At 37.5% G+C, this 21762-nt stretch overlaps 1 protein-coding gene across 1 annotated transcript in view; it reads left to right on the top strand.

Moving 5' to 3' along the window:
• The window catches only part of SREK1IP1 (SREK1 interacting protein 1), a 58975-nt gene extending 39869 nt beyond the window's left edge, over positions 1–19106 (top strand). Inside the window, exons 4-5 of the mRNA XM_082837393.1 lie at positions 13411–13483; positions 16227–19106. Coding sequence (XP_082693519.1) covers positions 13411–13483; positions 16227–16416 — 263 coding nt within the window. The 3' untranslated portion in view covers positions 16417–19106. The remainder of the gene's footprint in view (positions 1–13410; positions 13484–16226) is intronic.
• Positions 19107–21762: the final 2656 nt, after the last annotated feature.

Consider the following 21762-nt stretch of genomic DNA (forward strand, 5'->3'; position numbering starts at 1 on the left):
CATGCTGAATTTTGTCGAAAGCTTTCTCTGCATCTATTGAGATGATCATATGGTTTTTCTCCTTCAATTTGTTAATATGGTGTATCACGTTGATTGATTTACGTATATTGAAGAATCCTTGCATTCCTGGAATAAACCCACTTGATCATGGTGTATGATCCTTTTAATGTGCTGTTGGATTCTGTTTGCTAGTATTTTGTTGAGGATTTTTGCATCTGTGTTAATCAGTGATATTGGCCTGTAGTTTTGTCTCCTTGTGACATCCTTGTCTGGTTTTGGTATCAGGGTGATGGTGGCCTCGTAGAATGAGTTTGGGAGTGTTCCTCCCTCTGCTATATTTTGGAAGAGTTTGAGAAGGATAGGTGTTAGCTGTTCCCTAAATGTTTGATAGAATTCACCTCTGAAGCCATCTGGTCCTGGGCTTTTGTTTCTTGGAAGATTTTAAATCACAGTTTCAATTTCAGTGCTTGAGATTGGTCTGTTCATATTTTCTATTTCTTCCTGATTCAGTCTTGGCAGGTTGTGCATTTCTAAGAATTGTCCATTTTTTCCAGGTTGTCCATTTTATTGGCATAGAGTTGCTTGTAGTAATCTCTCATGATCTTTTGTATTTCTGCAGTGTCACTTCTCCTTTTTCATTTCGAATTCTATTGATTTCAGTCTTCTCCCTTTTTTTCTTGATGAGTCTGGCTAATGGTTTATCAATTTTGTTTAACTTCTCAAAGAACCAGCTTTTAGTTTTATTGATCTTTGCTATTGTTTCCTTCATTTCTTTTTCATTTATTTCTGATCTGATTTTTATGATTTCTTTCCTTCTGCTAACTTTGGGGTTTTTTTGTTCTTCTTTCTCTAATTGCTTTAGGTGCAAGGTTAGGTTGTTTATTCGAGATGTTTCCTGTTTCTTAAGGTAGGATTGTATTGCTATAAACTTCCCTCTTAGAACTGCTTTTTCTGCATCCCATAGGTTTTGGGTCGTCAGGTCTCCATTGTCATTTGTTTCTAGGTATTTTTTGATTTCCTCTTTGATTTCTTCAGTGATCACTTCGTTATTAAGTAGTGTATTGTTTAGCCTCCATGTGTTTGTATTTTTTACAGATCTTTTCCTGTAACTGATATCTAGTCTCATAGTGTTGTGGTCGGAACAGATACTTGAGACAATTTCAGTTTTCTTAAATTTACCAAGACTTGATTTGTGAACCAAGATATGATCTATCCTGGAGAATGTTTCATGAGCACTTGAGAAAAATGTGTATTCTGTTGTTTTTGGATGGAATGTCCTATAAATATCAATTAAGTCCATCTTGTTTAATGTAGCATTTAAACCTTGTGTTTCCTTATTTATTTTCATTTTGGATGCTCTGTCCACTGGTGAAAGTGGGGTGTTAAAGTCCCCTACTATGAATGTGTTACTGTCAATTTCTCCTTTTATGGCTGTTAGTATTTGTTAGTATCTCTTATGTATTGAGGTGCTCCTATGTTGGGTGCATAAATATTTACAGTTGTTATATCTTCTTCTTGGATCGATCCCTTGATCATTATGTAGTGGCCTTCTTTTTCTCTTGTAATAGTCTTTATTTTAAAGTCTATTTTGTCTGATACGAGAATTGCTATTCTAGCTTTCTTTTGGTTTCCATTTGCATGGAATATCTTTTTCCATCCCCTTACTTTCAGTCTGTATGTGTCTCTAGGTCTGAAGTGGGTTTCTTCTAGACAGCATATATATGGATCTTGTTTTTGTATGCATTCAGCCAATCTGTGTCTTTTGGTGGGAGCATTTAGTCCATTTACATTTAAGGTAATTATCAATATATATGTTCCTATTGCCATTTTCTTAATTGTTTTGGGTTCGTGATTGTAGGTCTTTTCCTTCTCTTGTGTTTCTTGCCTAGAGAAGTTCCTTTAGCATTTGTTGTAAAGCTGGTTTGGTGGTGCTGAACTGTCTCAGCTTTTGCGTGTCTGTAAAGGTTTTATTTTCTCCATCAGATCTGAATGAGATCCTTGCTGGGTAGAGCAATCTTGGTTGCAGGTTTTTCTCCTTCATCACTTTAAATATGTCCTGCCAGTCCCTTCTGGCTTGCAGAGTTTCTGCTGAAAGATCAGCTGTTAACCTTATGGGGATTCCCTTGTGTGTTATTCATTGTTTTTCCCTTGCTGCTTTTAATATGTTTTCTTTGTATTTAATTTTTGACAGTTTGATTAATATGTGTCTTGGCGTATTTCCCTTTGGATTTATCCTGTATGGGACTCTCTGTGCTTCCTGTACTTGATTAACTATTTCCTTTCCCATATTAGGGAAGTTTTCAACTATAATCTCTTCAAATATTTTCTCAGTCCCTTTCTTTTTCTCTTCTTCTTCTGGAACCCCTATAATTCGAATGTTGGTGCGTTTAATGTTGTCCCAGAGGTTTCTGAAACTGTTCTCAGTTCTTTTCATACTTTTTTCTTTATTCTGCTCTGCAGTAGTTATTTCCACTATTTTATCTTCCAGGTCACTTATCCGTTCTTCTGCCTCAGTTATTCTGCTATTGATCCCATCTAGAGTACTTTTAATTTCATTTATTGTGTTGTTTGTCGTTGCTTGTTTCATCTTTATTTCTTCTAGGTCCTTGTTAACTGTTTCTTGCATTTTGTCCATTCTATTTCCAAGATTTCGGATCATCCTTACTATCATTATTGTGAATTCTTTTTCAGGTAGACTGCCTATTTCCTCCTCATTTGTTAGGTCTGGTGCATTTTTATCTTGCTCCTTCATCTGCTGTGTGTTTTTCTGTCTTCTCGTTTTGCTTATCTTACTGTGTTTGGGGTCTCCTTTTTGCAGGCTGCAGCTTCGTAGTTCCCGTTGTTTTTGGTGTCTGTCTCCAGTGGCTAAGGTTGGTTCAGTGGGTTGTGTAGGCTTTCTGGTGGAGGAGACTAGTGCCTGTGTTCTGGTGGATGAGGCTGGACCTTGTCTTTCTGGTGGGCAGGTCCACATCTCGTGGTGTGTTTTGGGGTGTCTGTGGACTTATTATGATTTTAGGCAGCTTCTCTGCTAATGGGTGGGGTTTTGTTCCTGTCTTGCTAGTTGTTTTGCATAGGGTGTCCAGCACTGTAGCTTGGTGGTCGTTGAGTGAAGCTGGGTGCTGGTGTTGAGATGGATATCTCTGGGAGATTTTCGCCGTTTGATTTTATGTGGAGCTGGGAGGTCTCTTGTGGACCAGTGTCCTGAAGTTGGCTCTCCCACCTCAGAGTTACAGCACTGACTCCTGGCTGCAGCACCAAGAGCCTTTCGTCCACACGGCTCAGAATAAAAGGGAGAAAAAGTAGAAAGAAAGAAAGGAAGGAAGGAAGGAACGAACGAACGAAGAAGGGAGGGAGGGAGGGATGGAAGGAGGGAGGGAGGAGGGAAGGAGGGAAGGAAGGAAAGAAAGAAAGAAGATAAAAAAGTAAGATAAAATAAAATAAAGTTATTAAAATAAAAAGTAATTATTAAGAAAAAAACTTTTTAAGAAAAAAAACGGATAGAACCCTCGGACAAATGGTGAAAGCAAAGCTATACAGACAAAATCTCACACAGAAGCATACACATACACACTCACAAAAAAAGGAAAAGGGGAAAAAATCATAAATCTTGCTCTCCAAGTCCACCTCCTCAATTTGGGATGATTCGCTGTCTATTCAGGTATTCCACAGATGTAGGGTACATCAAGTTGATTGTGGAGCTTTAATCCGCTGCTTCTGAGGCTGCTGGAAGGGATTTCCCTTTCTCTTCTTTGTTGTCACAGCTCCCCGGGGTCAGCTTTGTATTTGGCCCCGCCTCTGCATGGAGGTCACCGGAGGGCATCTGTTCTTCGCTCAGACAGGACAGGGTTAAAGGAGCAGCTGCTTCGGGGACGCTGGCTCACTCAGGCCTGGGGGGAAGGAGGGGTACGGAGTGCGGGGCGAGCCTGCGGCGGCAGCGTGACGTTGCACCAGCCTGAGGCGTGCCGTGCGTTCTCCCGGGGAAGTTGTCCCTGGATCCCGGGACCCTGGCAGTGGCGTGTTGCACAGGTTCCCCGGAAGGGGGGTGTTGATAGTGACCTGTGTTCGCACACAGGCTTCTTGGTGGCGGCAGCAGCAGCCTTAGCGTCTCATGCCCGTCTCTGGGGTCCGCGCTTTTAGCCGTGGCTCGCGCCCGTCTCTGGAGCTCCTTTAATCAATGCTCTTAATCCCCTCTCCTTGCGCACCAGGAAACAAAGAGGGAAGAAAAAGTCTCTTGCCTCTTCGGCAGGTCCAGACTTTTCCTCGGACTCCCTCCCGGCTAGCCGTGGTGCACTAAACCCCTGCAGGCTATGTTCACGCCGCCAACCCCAGTCCTCTCCCTGCTCTCTGACCAAAGCCCGAGCCTCAGCTCCCAGCCCCGCCCGCCCCGGCGGGTGAGCAGACAAACCTCTCGGACTGTTGAGTGTTGGTCCGCACCGATCCTCTGTGCGAGTATCTCTCCGCTTTGCCCTCCGCACCCCTGTTGCTGTGCTCTCTTCCGTGGCTCCGAAGCTTCCCCCTCCGCCACCTGCAGTCTCTGCCCGCGAAGGGGCTTCCTAGTGTGTGGAAACCTTTCCTCCTTCACAGCTCCCTCCCACTGGTGCAGGTCCCGTCCCTATCCTTTTGTCTCTGTTTATTCTTCTTTCTTTTGCCCTACCCAGGTACGTGGGGACTTTCTTGCGTTTTGGGAGGTCTGAGGTGTGCCAGTGTTCAGTAGGTGTTCTGTAGGAGTTGTTCCACGTGTAGATGTTTTTCTGGTGTATCTGTGGGGAGGAAGGTGATCTCTGCGTCTTACACTTCACCATCTTCCCCTCGTTAGATACTAGTCCTTTTTTAGATGCCTGGTTTGCAAATATTTATCCCAATATGTAGCTTTTCTTTTCATCCTCTTAATAGGTGTTTCACAGAACAATAGTTTTTTAATTTTGATAAAGTCCAATTTATTAATTTTTCCTCTTATAGATTGTGCTTTGGTTTCAAGTGTAACTCTTTGCCTGTCTCTTGGTCTCCTTTACATTTTTCTAAAGTTTTTATAGATTTATATTTTACATTAGGCCCATCATCCATTTGATTTGATTATTGTATAAAATGTGAAACTTAGAGCACTTAGTATTTTGCTTAAGAATGACCACTTGTTCCAGCACTGTTTATTGAAAGGCTATCTTTCTTCCATTGAATTGCTTTTGTGCTCTTGCCAAAAATAAGTTGGTCCTATTTGTGTTGGTTTGTTTCTGGGCTGTCTATAATGTTCCATTGATCTATGTATCTATCCCGCCACCCCGTCTTGATTAATGTAGCTATATAATAAGTCTCAAAGTTGGAGGGACTGATTTTTTCTACTTTATTCTTCTTTTTCAAAATTGTTTCAGCTATTTTAGTTTCTTTTCCCTTCCATATAAATTTTAGAATAATGTTTATATCTACAAAGAATCTTGCTGGAATTTTGATAGGCATTGCCTTAAACATGTTTATCAATTTGGGGAGAATTGACACCTTTACTGTGTTGAGTATTCCAACCCATAAATCCAGTATGTCTCTCTGTTTATTTAAATCTTTGATTTCTTTTCTCAGCATGGTATAGTTTTAGGATTATACCTATAAATTTTTTTTTGATAAATTGTAAATGTTTTTTTTTCTTTCATTGTCTGCATGTTCATTACAAGTATATAGAAGTACAAATGACTTTATGTTTATCTTTTATCTTTGCTAAACTCACTGATTAGTTCTAGGAGTTTTTGGTAGATTCTTTGGAATTTTCTATGTAAACCATCATGTCATCTGCAAATAAGAACAGTTTTATTTCTTCCATTTTGATCTGTAAGCCTTTTGTTTTCCTTTCTTGATTTATTGCTATGGCTAGAACTTATAGCACTATGTTGAAAAAGAGCAGTGAGAGATGAATTCTTATCTGGATTCCACTTCTAGGGGAAAAAACCATACAGACCTTAATGGTTAGCTGTATGTTTTTTTGGTAGCAGCTCTTTATCAAGTTGAGGAAGTTTCTCTCTATTCCTATTTTTAAAGAGTTTTTATCATGAATGGGTGTCAGGTTTTGCCAAATGCATTTTCTGCATCAGTTGATATGATCCTACAATTTTTCTTCTTTAGCCTTTTAATACAGTGGATTACATTAATTGATTTTTGAATATTCAACCAGCCTTGCATCCCTTGAATAAATCACACTTGGTCACAATGTATAACTTTTTTTTAATTTTTATTTTTATTTATGTTTTTTGCGGTATGTGGGCCTCTCACTGTTGTGGACTCTCCCATTGCGGAGCACAGGCTCCAGACGCACAGGGTCAGCGGCCATGGCTCACGGGCCTAGCCACTCCGCGGCATGTGAGATCTTCCCAGACCGGGGCACGAACCCATATCCCCTGCATCGGCAGGCGGACTCTCAACCACTGCGCCACCAGGGAAGCCCTAGATTCTGTTAATTTATGGTGTTGTTGAGATCTTCTATATCCTTCCTAACTTTATGTGTAGTTTCTGTCAGTTGCTGAGAGAAGGATGTTGAAGTCTCCAGCTATCATGGATTTGTCTGTTTCTCCCTTCAGGTCTATCGTTTTTGCTTCATGTATTTTTCAGCTCTGTTGTTTGGTGCATACACACTTAGGATTGCTATGTCTTCTTAGTGGGTTGAAACCTTTATTGTTATATAATGTCTGTCTCTCTCACTGATTATTTTCTTTGTTCTAAAGTCTGTTTTATCTGATATTAATATAGCCATTCTAGCTTTCCTTTGATGTTTGTGTTACATCTCCATTTCTGTCCTTTTGCTTTCAGTGTGCCTATATCATTATATTTGAGGTGACAGTCTTATAGACAGCATGTAGATGAGTCATATTTCTCAATCCACTCTGCCAATTTCATTGGTTTTTTTTTTTTAATGCTAGGCTTTTTGTGTTTGTTTTTGTTTATTTTTATTTATTTATTTTTGGCTGTGTTGGGTCTTCATTTCTGTGCGAGGGCTTTCTCTAGTTGTGGTAAGCGGGGGAGCCACTCTTCATCGCGGTGCGCGGGCCTCTCACTATCGCGGCCTCCCTTGTTGTGGAGCACAGGTTCCAGACACGCAGGCTCAGTTGTTGTGGCTCATGGGCCCAGCTGCTCCGTGGCACGTGGGATCTTCCCAGACCAAGGCTCAAACTCGTGTCCCCTGCATTAGCAGGCAGATCTCAACCACTGCGCCACCAGGGAAGCCCCATTGGTATTCTTTGAAGTTTAATATAATTATATGTTAGGGCTTAAGTCTGCCATTTTATTATTTGTTTTCTGATTATTCTGTTTTTTTATTTCTCTGTTCTATTTTTTCCCTACCTTTCTGTGGGTTCCCATGGAGTATTTTTTTAGGATTGTCTATAGTGCTTTGATTTCACTATAGTGTCACTTGAACACTTGTACAGTTCCATTTTGATGTATCTATAGTGTCTTTGAATATATCCATAATGTTTAAAATTTTTTCTGTAGTGTTCTGTATAACATTTTCAATGGTTACTCTAGGTATTACATTATGTATACATAATTTATCATAATCTACTGGTGTTGTCATTTTACTAGTTCAAGTGAAATGTAGAAAACTAACCTCTCTTTATGTACTTTTACCCTCTCCCATTTATAGTCATCCTCAATATGTTCCCTGCATACACATAGAACTACATCAGACACTGTTATAGTTTTTGCTTCCACCCTCAAACAAAATTTAGAAATTCAAAAGAAAGAAAGCCTGTTGCACCCATATTTTTGCTTACTGTGTTCTTTCTTCTTGATGTTACAGTATTTCCCTTCCTTTAGATAACTTCCTGTAGCCATTCTTTTGGGGAATGTCTGAGGGTGACAGATTCTTTTAGTTTCCTTTATCTGAGAACATCTTGATTTCTTTTCATTTTTTTTAAACATCTTTATTGGAGTATAATTGTTTTACAATGGTGTGTTAGTTTCTGCTTTATAACAAAGTGAATCAGTTATACATGTACATATATCCCCATATCTCTTCCCTCTTGCGTCTCCCTCCCTCCCACCCTCCCTATCCCACCCCTCTAGGTGGTCACAAAACACCAAGCTAATCTCCCTGTGCTATGCGGCTGCTTCCCACTAGCTATCTATTTTACATTTGGTAGTGTATATATGTCCATGCCTCTCTCTCACTTTGTACCAGCTTACCCATCCCCCTCCCCATATCCTCAAGTCCATTCTCTAGTAGGTCTGCGTCTTTATTCCCGTCTTGCCCCTAGGTTCTTCATGACCATTTTTCTTATTTTTAGATTCCATATATATATATATGTTAGCATACAGTATTTGTTTTTCTCTTTCTGACTTACTTCACTCTGTATGACAGACTCTCGGTCCATCCACCTCACTACAAATAACTCAATTTCGTTTCTTTTTATGGCTGAGTAATATTCCATTGTATATATATGTGCCACATCTTGTTTATCCATTCGTCTGTTGATGGACACTTAGGTTGCTTCCATGTCCTGGCTATTGTAAATATAGCTGCAATGAACATTGTGGTACATGACTCTTTTTGAATTAAGTTTTTCTCGGGGTATATGCCCAGTAGTGGGATTGCTGGGTCGTATGATGGTTCTATTTTTAGTTTTTTAAGGAACCTCCATACTGTTCTCCATAGTGGCTGTAGCAATTTACATTCCCACCAACAGTGCAAGAGGGTTCCCTTTTCTCCACACCCTCTCCAGCATTATTGTTTGTAGAGTTTTTGATGATGGCAATTCTGACTTGTGTGAGGTGATATCTCATTGTAGTTTTGATATGCATTTCTCTAATGATTAATGATGTTGAGCATTCCTTCATGTGTTTGTTGGCAATCTGTATGTCTTCTTTGGAAAAATGTCTATTTAGGTCTTCTGCCCATTTTTGGATTGGGTTGTTCGTTTTTTTGATACTGAGCTGCATGAGCTGCTTGTAAATTTTGGAGATTAATCCTTTGTCAGTTGCTTCATTTACAAATATTTTCTCCCATTCTGAGAGTTGTCTTTTCATTTTGTTTATGGTTTCCTTTGCTGTGCAAAAGCTTTTAAGTTTCATTAGGTCCCATTTGTTTATTTTTATTTCCATTTTTCTAGGAGGTGTGTCAAAAAGGATCTTGCTGTGATTTATGTCATAGAGTGTTCTGCCTATGTTTTCCTCTAACACTTTAATAGTGTCTGGCCTTACATTTAGTTCTTTAATCCATTTTGAGTTTATTTTTGTGTATGGTGTTAGGGAGTGTTCTAATTGCATTCTTTTACATGTAGCTCTCCAGTTTTCTCAGCACCACTTATTTAAGAGGCTGTCTTTTCTCCACTGTATATTCTTGCCTCCTTTATCAAAGATAAGGTGACCATATGTGCGTGGGTTTATCTCTGGGCTTTCTATCCTGTTCCATTGATCTATATTTCTGTTTTTGTACCAGTACCATACGGTCTTAATTACTGTAGCTTTGTAGTATAGTCTGTAGTCAGGGAGCCTGATTCCTCCAGCTCTGTTTTTGTTTCTCAAGATTGCTTTGGCTATTCAGGGTCTTCTGTGTTTCCATACAAATTGTGAGCATTTTTGTTCTAGTTCTGTGAAAAATGCCAGTGGTAGTTTGATAGGGATTGCATTGAATCTGTAGATTGCTTTGGGTAGTAGAGTCATTTTCACAATGTTGATTCTACCAATCCAAGAACATGGTATATCTCTCCATTTATTTGTATCATCTTTAATTTCTTTCATCACTGTCTTACAATTTTCTGCATACAGGTTTTTTGTCTCCTTAGTTAGGTTTATTCCTAGATACTTTATTCTTTTTGTTGCAGTGGTAAATGGGAGTGTTTTCTTAATTTCACTTTCAGATTTTTCATCATTAGTGTATAGGAATGCAAGAGATTTCTGTGCATTAATTTTGTATCCTGCTACTTTACCAAATTCATTGATTAGCTCTAGTAGTTTTCTGGTAGCATCTTTAGGATTCTCTATGTGTAGTATCGTGTCATGTGCAAACCGTGACAGCTTTACTTCTTCTTTTCCAATTTGGATTCCTTTTATTTCTTTTTCTTCTCTGATTTCTGTGGCTAAGACTTCCAAAACTATGTTGAAGAAGAGTGGTGAGAGTGGGCAGCCTTGTCTTGTTCCTGATCTTAGTGGAAATGGCTTCAGTTTTTCACCATTGAGGATGATGTTAGCTGTGGGTTTGTCATATATGGCCTTTATTATGTTGAAGTAAGTGCCCTCTATGCCTACTTTCTGGATAGTTTTTATCATAAATGGGTGTTGAATTTTGTCAAAAGCTTTCTCTGCATCTATTGAGATGATTATATGGGTTTTCTCCTTCAATTTGTTAATATGGTATATCACATTGATTTGCGTATATTGAAGAATCCTTGCATCCCTGGGGTATACCCCACTTAATCATGGTGTATGATCCTTTTAATGTGCTGTTGGATTGTGTTTGCTAGTATTTTGTTGAGGATTTTTGCATCTCTGTCCATCAGTGTTATTGGCCTGTAGTGTTCTTTCTTTGTGACATCTTTGTCTGGTTTCGTTATCAGAGTGATGGTGGTCTTGTGGCATGAGTTTGGGAGTATTCCTCCCTCTGCTATATTTTGGAAGAGTTTGAGAAGGATGGGTGTTAGCTGTTCTCTAAACGTTTGATAGAATTCACCTGTGAAGCCATCTGTCTTTTCATTTTTGAAGAATATTTTCACTGGGTAGAGGATTCCAGGATTCCACTTCATTCTGGCTTCCATCTTTTCTGATAAGAAATGTGCTTTCATTCTAATTGTTTTGCTTCTATAAGTAACATATTATTTTTCTCTGACTGTTTTCAATATTTTTTCTTTGTCATTAGTTTTCAGAAGCTTAGTTATGTTGTGTCTTGATATGAATTTCTTTGAATTTCTTTTGAATATGTAGGTTTAGGTCTTACCAAATTTAGGAAGTTTTCAGCAATTATTTCTTCAAGCACCTTTTTTTTTAGCCTTCTTTATCCTTGCTTTGCAGGACTCTAATGACATAAATATTAGCTCTTTTGCTGTTATCCCACAGGTTTCTGAAGCTCTGTTCTTTTTAAGTCTTTTTTCTCTCCATCATTCAGATAGGGTGATTTATATTGTTTTGTCTTCCTGTTCAGTGATTATTTCCTCTGTGTTTCCATTCTGCTCTTGAGCCCTTCCACTGAGTTTTTAATGTCAGTTTATTGTATTTTTAGTTCTAAAATTTCTATTTGTTTCTTCTTGGATTTTTTTAAAATTAATTAATTTTTTTGTTTTTGTTTTTGGCTGTGTTGGGTCTTTGTTGCTGTGTGCAGGCTTTCTCTAGTTGCAACGAGCAGGGGCTAGTCTTTGTTGCAGTGCATGGGCTTCTCATTGTCGTGGCTTCTCTTGTTGTGGAGCATGGGCTCTAGGCGTGCGGGCTTCAGTAGGTGTGACATGCGGGCTCTAGAGCGCAGGCTTAGTATTTGTGGCACACGGGCTTAGTTGCTCCGCGACACGTGGGATCTTCCCAGACCAGGGATCGAACCTGTGTCCCCTGCATTGGCAGGTGGATTCTTAACCACTGAGCCACCAGGGAAGCCCTCTTCTTTGGATTTTTTTTATTTCTTTTGGGATTTCATGCATTGTTTCAAGCATGTTCATAGTTGCCCATTGAAGCATTTTTATGATGGCTGCATTGAAATCTTTTTCAGATAATTCTAATATTTCTGTCATTGTGGTGTTGTCATCTGTTGTTTAATTTTGTATTCAATTAGAGGTCTTTCTGGTTCTTCATTTGATGATTTCTTTTCAGTTGAAATTTGGACATATATAAAACTCTGGCTTTTCTTTAAACCTTTTGTTTTATCTGATTTTCTCTGGTACCACTCCGGAAGGAAAATTGAGGATGCCAACTTGTTCCTGCCAGATGAAAATAAAAGTTCAGTTTCACCACTCAGCCTCTACCAAAACCTAAGGTGGACACGGCTTCTTCTTACTGCTGGGTGAAGGTCGGAATTTCAGCTCCCTGTGTGGTGCCCCCTGACACCATGGTGAGGGTAGTCTTGTTACCCCTGGGTGACAGTGAAAGCACTGACTTTCATTAGGTCTCTTCTGACAGTACTTAAGCATGGAGGGGAGGAGTGCCTCATTACTGCTGGGTGGGGTTGGCAGTCCAGCCTCCTTGCGTGGTCTCCACTGACACTGTTAATGGAGGTCTTATTACTGGTCAGTGGGGATGAAAGTTTGTCTCACCACTTAGACTTCTCAGGAAGGGGGATTGAGATGTCTCATCACAGACTCATGGGGGGAAGTCTGTGTTCTTCACTCAGCCTTTGGTAATATGGGTGGGGGTGGTGCCCCATTTTTTTCTGTGGTGTTTGGCTGGAAATGGCAGTTACTATCTAAAAGTTTCCTGTCACTAGGCTGTCCCTTTCTTGGTCCTTTGGCTAGAGAGAGCAGGCTATTGTTGGGGTATTTTTGTCTGCACCTGTTGATATTGCCAGGTTGCCGGCTTCTTCAGCTGTAAGTCTGGGCTATATAAAGCAAAAAGAAATTTCAGGGAACTCAGCAGTGTGTCGTTTTCTGGATTTCAAGATCCCTAGCTAGTGTCTGTCTTTCCACCTTTTACAGTCTTCTTATGCTTGTTTTTGTAATGTCTGGGGTTTGTAGTTACATTTAATGGGAGGAATAGGAAAAGTACATCTACTTCATCTTCCTAGAAGCAGAAGTTCAATTGATTTTTGACAGAGGTGAAAAGGCAGTTCTGTATAGAAAGAATAGTCTTCAGCAAATGGTGTTAGAATAAAAGAATATCAAAAAAAGTGTTAAGTGAAAGAAATAAGTTGGAAAATATGTATTATATGCCACAATCCATTTTTCAAATGACATAAAAACTTGGGACTTACATGTAATTATGTTTGTATAAGTGAATGTTTGTGTGTATTTGGTTATGTATAGAGAAAGCCTAGAAGAATACACACCAAATTGTGTATTTAATAAACAAGATAGAGAATAGTATGTATTCTCTCCTTCCGAGATACCAACGACATAAATATTAGATGTGGTTATTGTCCCATGACCCTAGGATTTCATGATCCTAATTTTGCTTGAAAAAGAAGATTTTTAAAATTATACATGATTGTATTGTTTCGTTTCTTAAGGCCTGGAATAGTACCCACCAAACAGTCGACATTGATTTGCTTTAGGAATTAGAAATGAAATATTTGAATTTTTTACTTAATGTACTTAGTAGATTTGAAATCTGTATTAAAAGCATATAGTACTTTTATAATGTTTTTAATGAGTAAAAATAATCAAGAAAGGGGACATTGTTACAAAAAAAGTGCAGTATCCTAACAGTGAAATTCACCAACCAACAACCAAAATCAAAAAATGTATACATACCATATTAGTATATAAACTGATGGTGACCTGATTCTTTCCCCTCAACACACAGGAATAAATGAAGAAGAGGAGAAGAAAAAAGCAAAAAGCAAAGAGAAAATCAAGTTGAAAAAAAAAAGGAAAAGGTATTTTTTAACATTTTTTTTTAAAAAAGCAGGACTATAGATCTAGATGGATTATAAAATTTTATTTTTCATGTTATAGTCCAGTTAATTTAATATTATCTTAATGAAAGTTAGGTGTTCAGTTGTTTCTGAAAATAACAAAATCCTTCATGTCAGGAATCAAAAATAAAGTCAGCACTCAGCCACCTTAAATTTTCTTTTTTGGAGCAAATCAAGGTATAAATAAATAACAGCCCCGCCTGCTTTTTTTTTTTTTTTTACATCTTTATTAGAGTATAATTGCTTTACAATGGTGTGTTAGTTTCTGCTTTATAACAAAGTGAATCAGTTATACATATACATATGTTCCCATCTCTTCCCTCTTGCATCTCCCTCCCTCCCACCCTCCCTATCCCACACCTCTAGGTGGTCACAAAGCACCAAGCTGATCTCCCTGTGCTATGCGGCTGCTTCCCACTAGCTATCTACCTTACGTTTGGTAGTGTATACATGTCCATGCCTCTCTCTCGCTTTGTCACAGCTTACCCTTCCCCCTCCCCATATCCTCAAGTCCATTCTCTAGTAGGTCTGTGTCTTTATTCCTGTCTTACCCCTAGGTTCTTCATGACATTTCCACCCACTTCTTTTATGTATTCTATTTGTATTCTAGAATTTTTAAGTTTTAGAACATAAGTTAAGTTTTTAATTGGACGTATGTCTAAATTCTTCACATATATATTTTGTCCTCATATGTATGAATTTGGAGCTTAAATATTTGTATTCTCAAAATATCATTGCCATGGCTAAGAAATTAATTTATTAATAGGATTTATGTACTCATTTGTCATGCTAAAAATACCTTCAGATCTTTCAGAATTCTCATCAGCCACCTATGAATTTTTACTATCAACTCTTTTAACAAAAACTGGTTAAAGAAATTGATCAAAAGACTTAAGAGGCAACTTCTTCCTTGGTTCATGAGTGCACTTTCATTTACACTAGAATAAACATGTACATATAGACACTTTTTAGGGCATTTAGCAGGTAGTAATATCTAGCTTGGACCTTAGTTCTCTGACAGTAGGTTCTGCACATCAGGTGTTGTCACTTTGTGGTTTTTATAGAGCATGTAATATATACATTCTAACACCCTCAGCTACTTTATAAATTGGAAAAGTTAACTCACTTTCAGGTGTTGGGAGTTAATAATGTTTAAGAACTAACACAGGAAGGTAGAGCTCAGTGTATTGTGTAGTCCGATGAGTGTATTGTTTAATCATTTGCATTAGCACAGCATGTGGATCGCTTACAGGAGAAGTGAGATTTTCTGTTTTCTTCCAAATTTTCATGTACTGGTTTTAGAGTAACATATTATTTACTCAAGCCTCTCTACCTTGGGCCTCCCCCACCTCAGACAGGGCCTGAAATTAAAAGAACTTTTCTAAGTACACTTAGCAAAGGTAATGCCACCTGATGTGGTTGCTCTGCCAAAGTATAACATTCTGCCTTAAAGAGAACCCAGGTCCAGAAAGCCAAAGAAAAAAGTGCAGGCAGAGAAGCAGCGCTAGTTAGAATGTAGAGGTCAAGCAGGTCTTTAAACAGGAAAGTAGGCAATAGTTGAGAAAAAGAGTTGAAGAGAGTGCAAGAGAATACATGAGAAAATAAGCTCAGGAGATGACTAGAGTCTGAGAAGATGGACAAGGAAAAAGAAGGAACACAATGTTACAGAAACGGGGGGAGGCTGAGAGTCCCTGATCAAGGAAGGCAGTCAAGGAATTCGCACAGTGAGTCACTCTACAGACACAACCTTGTAGTCTCATGTTGTTTACTTCGCCTTCTACTGTATGTCTTTTAGGTTTTCTTAGTTTGGGTTTTAACTTCTAATGTTTAGATCACTCAGCTATCTCTGGGATGCCTTTTAGATTTTAAATTAACTCAGTTTCTGTTCAGTCACACATATTTGGGGTCTGGATAGTGTTGCACATCTTTTTATACATCTCTTAAGAGAGATCGGGTTTTTGTTCGTTTTTTGTTATTTTTCATTAGAGGAAAGAATTCTACAGTTTATTATCCCAATTTAATATTTGAGTAATATAAGAAAAATAAAGTATAATGATAAGTTATTATTCATTTATATAGAGTATACATTTAAAAGCATTCTTTCTGTAACTAGTGAAAATTATTTCAGAATGCAGTTGTTCATCTGTATCACTCTGCATGTAAAAGAATCAAGTACTTTAACTTGAAAAATAAAATAAAACAAAAGTGCTTTTATTTTGCTAATTTTCAGCTTTCATTCATTTATACGGAGGTACAACTGTAGCCCTTTTTATATAATTGTATCCTTTGTGGCTCTTTTAAGAGAATATGCAAACAAGTTATTATATACACAAGTGAATTGTGTATATAATGAGGGTTGGTAAATGACATTTTCTTTGCCTTATAAGAAAGATTTTGAAGGGTACACAGGATGAAAAACTGAAAATCACAGAAAAATTATTTCATCCTTACTGAATTTAAAACTCATAACTAGAACTGAGCAGAATAGAGACATTTGTTTTGTTAGTTTCTCTGGCTAAGTGGCAGAAACTCTGAATACCGTATTTTAAGAGAATACAAATATATAAAGCACATTTTGTTTGAATTCCTTTATATTTATACTCCCACCTTATTCCAAGAAGGATTTAAGGCAGTTCAAATTCCATTTAAATGTACCCATCAACCATAAATACAATTATCAGTCAGCATGCATTATTACTCATAGGTCTTATTCATCCAGTTCCACTGAAGAGGACACTTCAAAACAAAAGAAGCAAAGATATCAGAAGAAAGAAAAGAAAAAAGAGAAAAAGAGTAAGTCAAAAAAGGGGAAGCATCACAAAAAGGACAAAAAGAAGAGAAAAAAGGAAAAGCATTCCTCTGCCCCTAATAGTTCTGAAATCTCCAAAAAGTAACTGAGACTTTGGCCTGACCCATTAAATTTAAAAATATGGTTTTGAAAATTATTAGACTTTCCTTGAAATTTGCTATATAATTATGCTTGGCAATAAATCACAGCCTTTTCCATATAGACATTTTTTCATATATGGGGCCATTACTGTCTGGCAGTATTTTAATGTACTATGATTATAGAGTATTGAATCAGTCTTATTACCTGATAGCCATGCCCCAAGTATGGATATTTGTGCAACAAAACTCATCGTTTTTGGTATTCCTCTGTGTGTGTGTCTGGCTAGTGTTATTACTTCATAAGTTGATTGTAAATGGCTTTACTACAGTCAACACAGGCAATATACTTAGCAGTTAATGAGTACTGCTGAATTAAGTGTCCACCTTCCAGTGTTAAAGTGAGGTAGGGGATAATGCTTTGCGCTTGACACTGAAAATTTTCATAGCTTTATATCCTATGATAATGTATAATGAGAGTGAAGTTTTTCACTGTTGTTTTTAAATCTTGGCTTTTTTTGGATGTCACAGGAGATGAAGCTGCTTTATTGGTCTTGACTAGAACTTTTTAAATGAATGGCATCAGCAGGAAGATGATAATGAAAGTATTTATAACAAAATTTCACTGGTTTCTGAGATGCAGAGTTTCTAGTACCTGCCTCCTTGGTTTTTGTAACAAAATATTTCTTCCTTGCTTAAAAAGACAAGTCTAGTTCAGCCTACTTGTAGGTCTCATAGAAATGATGCTGTGTTGGGCAGGATTTTTAAGATAGACTCCTGGGTTGTTTTACAAATATGCCATATTGGCATGTCTTAAAGAGTTACCTCAAACACAGAACTTTTTATTTAGGAGGATAACAGCTAAATCTTCATTAGAACTGATTTTTATTGTATTCGGTATGTAAATTTTATGACGCTTGTTTCTATGAGTAATGTGGAAATTTTTTATAAACGTGAACATACATATATATTTGTCTGAAATAATTTGTAGTTTTGAAGCAGGTTTCCACTGAATTTATGGTTTCATAAATGACTAGTTTGGGGTGTTTCTCTCTCTGACTTCAATCATAAACCTCAGGAGCAGTGACAAAAATTTAGGATTAAGAATTTTATTCTGTATTTTTTAAAATTTAAGAGTCAGGGAGTTACATCATGAAAGCCTTTATATAACAATGGAAATTTTATATGAGTTAGCATTTTCAAACACATAGTTGTAGATATAAATGTTTCTACATTTTTTTAATTTCTCAATGATACTTGGATATCCCATATGTCCAATAAGTTAAATACTTATTGTAGCAGCATCGAAAGTCAACTAATTATCATGGTACAGCACCAAAGATTGTAAGTATCTCACTGTGGTGCAGTTATAAATTTTCAAATTGGTAGCCTACAGACATGGCTGCAGGTGAATTCATTATGATGAAATCAGGTAAGTACACATAACCTCACAGGCTGGAAAGGTGTACTGATTCTTCCTTCACCCAGCACTCCTATCTGGCATGACCTCAGTAAGACTGGGAGAGCCTCATAACTCCTCTTAGCATATGCTTACCTTGTGCAGATTCTAGGGAAGCTACATCCACATCCCTTTTCTAACATTACAGCCATGGAAGTGCTCACACTTGTAGCTTTTCCATAACCTAACTTAGTCCTATGGCCTCCTTAAAAAGAAATCCTTTTGTTTAAATAGCTTAGTCAGTTATTTGGAGAGAAACACAGAGCTACTAGGTTTTTAAGGGTTTGTTTTGCCTTTGCTGTAGTTTATGTATTTTTGAAAACTATATTTTAGGAAAATACAATCCTTTGGTTATCAGTATGAAAAAAATAAGTAAAAAAAAACTTTAAAAAATTATTAGAAAATGCTACATGCAAACATATGGTCTCATCCTATTGAGTGTGTAACATGTTTAAAAATGATAATTGTAGTGACACAAGAGTTGATCCAGATTTGTAAGTTTTACTTCTGTTAATTGTAGAGATAATAAGTTGGCTTATCAGATTTGTTATCTGGATGCTGAGACAATCAGTGGCTCAGGAGAGTTATATAAAATTCAGGCCTCATTAACTAATAAGAGTTCGCAAATTAAAAGATTTTAACGTTCAGTAATTTTTTTCCCCAGAAAAAACTCTTGGAATTATTCTTGAGTAAATTTCCCATAGTCTGAGAATAGTTTATGAAAGATCTCATCTGAATAAAATTCATGTATTTTTACTAAAGTAATTTTCTTCTGAAGTGATTTTGTTATTATTATTGGGTTTGGATGCAAATCTCACTAATATATTGTAGGAGAAAATTAATGACATTTCCTTGCAGGCAATATGTAGCATAAGGAAAACTGAACTTAATAGTAAAAATCCAAAAGTCCTAGTTGTCCGCGCTTCCATTGAAGGGGCAGGGGTTCAATCCCTTGTCGGGGAACTAAGATCCCGCATGCCGCACAGTGGCCAAAAACACAAGTCCTAGTCGTTCTGGCTACCTGTGTGACCTTCAACAAAGTAATTTACCTTCACTGGGCCTTGGTGTCTTTCATCTATAAAATATTGTACCAAATTATCTCTGAGATCCCTTCTAGTTCTTAATATATATGATTATCAATACTTCAAATAATATTATTTTAGAAATTATTTTCGTTTAGAATATAAATTATTATATTCATTTATAAATTGTTACAGATAAGCAGGTAGCATTCTGTAAACTGTAAAAGTTGAATTTATTAATGTAACTGTTAAACACATGTTACTTCTTTAAGCAGATAATTGGTATTTGGTTCATATCCTTACCACCCAGTGTATGTTATTTTCACTAGATGCAGACAGAATTTATGTTTAGATTTGTATCTGTAACCTGATTATCTGAATACTTTGAGACTATTGCTTTTAGGCTGATGGACCTACGCCCCATACAGTTCCGTATTTCTTTTCTCCATATCTTCTGTTGGCTAAAAGCTCTCGGAGGGATCCCCAGTTCTTCATACTTAATACATATCTGTTTACATCTTTAGTTCTTTGAGGTTAAAACATCAGTGAGTAAAACAACTGTGTGTGTCTGTATTTATGACTCATTTTGTCTAAAATTACATAGGCCTAGGTTACCTTCAATTAAACTAGATTGAAGAGTTATCAATAATAGTCTTGTTAAATGCCATTGAGTCCTTTCTTCAATAAACATTTACTGAGTGCCTAGCATGGCAAACACTATGTTAAATACCAGGGATACGGAGATAAATAAGACACATTTGCTTCCCTGAAAGGAATTCACAGTTTAGTTGGTAGGAGAAACAGCAGAACTCATCATTAGGTATTAAGTGCAGTAATTGGGTTTATAGAAACACACAGGAGCACCTAACATAGTCTGGAGAAGTTAGAAGAGGCTACCTAGAAAAAGTAATGCCTGCAGTGCATTTTGATTGAGGATGAGAGTGGGAGTTGACAGAATGAGTACAGTGAACAAAGCCCACAATAGAAAAAGCTGGGGCGTGTGTGTCAAGAATTATAAGCCCTGTGTGGGGCAGGAGTGGTAAGAATCGAGACCACCATTCTAAGTTCTCAGGTACAAGAGAAGGAGGTTTTATGTTCCATGTATGGGAGCTTGGCCTTTATCTGTAAGCAAGAGACGCCATTAGAGAGTTTTAAGGAAAGAAATGACTTTTATTGAGGTTTGGTTTCATCCATTTCATAATCCAATCCCACAGTTTTTAAAGGATGAAATTAGTCTCATTAAAAGCCCACATAGAAAATAATTTGAGTCTTTGATAGTCTATTATCTGATCTCTTATTCTAGGCCCACTTTTCTAAGTTCTGATTTCTAAAAATTACAGTCTTCTGAAAAGCTACTCTATTCTTTATCAGACCCATCCCCAGAATTACATGCAAATGTACATAATTTGAAATGTGTTTTGCTTTTAATTTTATTTTAGGTTATTTTTGACTGACAGAATATATTGTGTTGTTATGTTAATATTTTCAGTCGATATAAATCCTTTAGAATATATTTTTCAAGGCAGACTGTCGTAATTTGGTAAGGCTTCTTTTAATATTTTTAATATTGATTTGACTATTTTAATATTTAAATCAATATTACAAAGTGCAACTACTTCAAAGTCACAGTGACACACACCAGCTGGTCTACTAGATAGCCCTGTTGCTCTCCCCCAGGTTTCCTGGCTTGGTAGGGAGTGCTCCACAGATTCCAACTGATACTAAGTGCTGAGACTCAGTTTTCCTGGGCAGTTGGCATCCAAGAACAGTAGGGTTTGTTAGGCCAGCTCAATGATAATTTCACTTGTAAAGCCCAGGATCTTCAGACCTCACTTGTCTCCTCCCGACTCCTCTAAAATTTTGCAGAGCGCCAGAGAATTGGGTTGCCTCTTGTAGAGCACAGCCCGTGATGCATGCAGCCATGCCCAGCCCCAGTTTGCCTGTCCCACAGGTTGGGAAGAGTCTGGGGAACCAGGAGCATTTTGCTGGCCCTGAGTCTCTAAGTTTCCTGCTTCTTGTCTGGCCTCTGCTCTTCCCCTTGAGCAACAAAAGTAGACTTACCAGTGCCTTAACTAACTTTCTCAACCTAGGTTTTCACCTGAGGCAACATCTAATCAGTAATATAATTATTAATGTCTGTGTATCAAGATAGCCAATTTTCTTGGATTTTTTTTTAATCAAAGCTGGATAAAAGATGAAGAAATACCCACACTTTATGTGCTTTCACAAAAATAGATGAAAATTCTTTGCTTTTATGACCACATGTCATTTTTGTAATGGAAATGTTTCAACTTTCAGACTTCACACACACTCTGAGCAATTTTAATATTTAAACATTGGCAATACTGTGCTCTTTTTGAATGTGAAATCCAACACTGGCAGTAGGAGTTGCAATAATGATCTGGAACTATGCTGTCAGTGTAGCCACATGTGGCTATTGAAATTTAGATTAATTAAATGAAAATGTGTCTCTTCAGTTGCACTAGCCACATTTCAAGTGCTGAGTAAGCCACATGTGGCTAGTGGCTACCATGCCAGACAGTGCAGATATAGAAAGAACATTTCCATCATCACAGAAACCTCTACTGGACAGCACTGGAATCCCCAGTTCTTAGTAGAAATTTTGACAGGCTAATGGTCAAAAGTTTCTAACCCTGAGTTTGCATGCCTGAGAGCCATAAGGCATTCCTTTCTTTTCCCCCAGCAGACCAGAGAAGCTGTATTTGACACATTTTGAAAGGCTAGTCTTCTAACTACAGAAACTTTGTACAACACGGTAGATGTGTTCAGCAGAGCCAGCCTAAAATTAATTTGTTTTTCCTATTGAATTCCATTATAGGACCAGGTCTGTGTTCTTATAATAGAAATCACAC

This window comes from Leucopleurus acutus (genome assembly GCF_964270905.1).
Source record: "Leucopleurus acutus genome assembly, chromosome: 3".
Taxonomy (NCBI): Eukaryota; Metazoa; Chordata; class Mammalia; order Artiodactyla; family Delphinidae; genus Leucopleurus; species Leucopleurus acutus.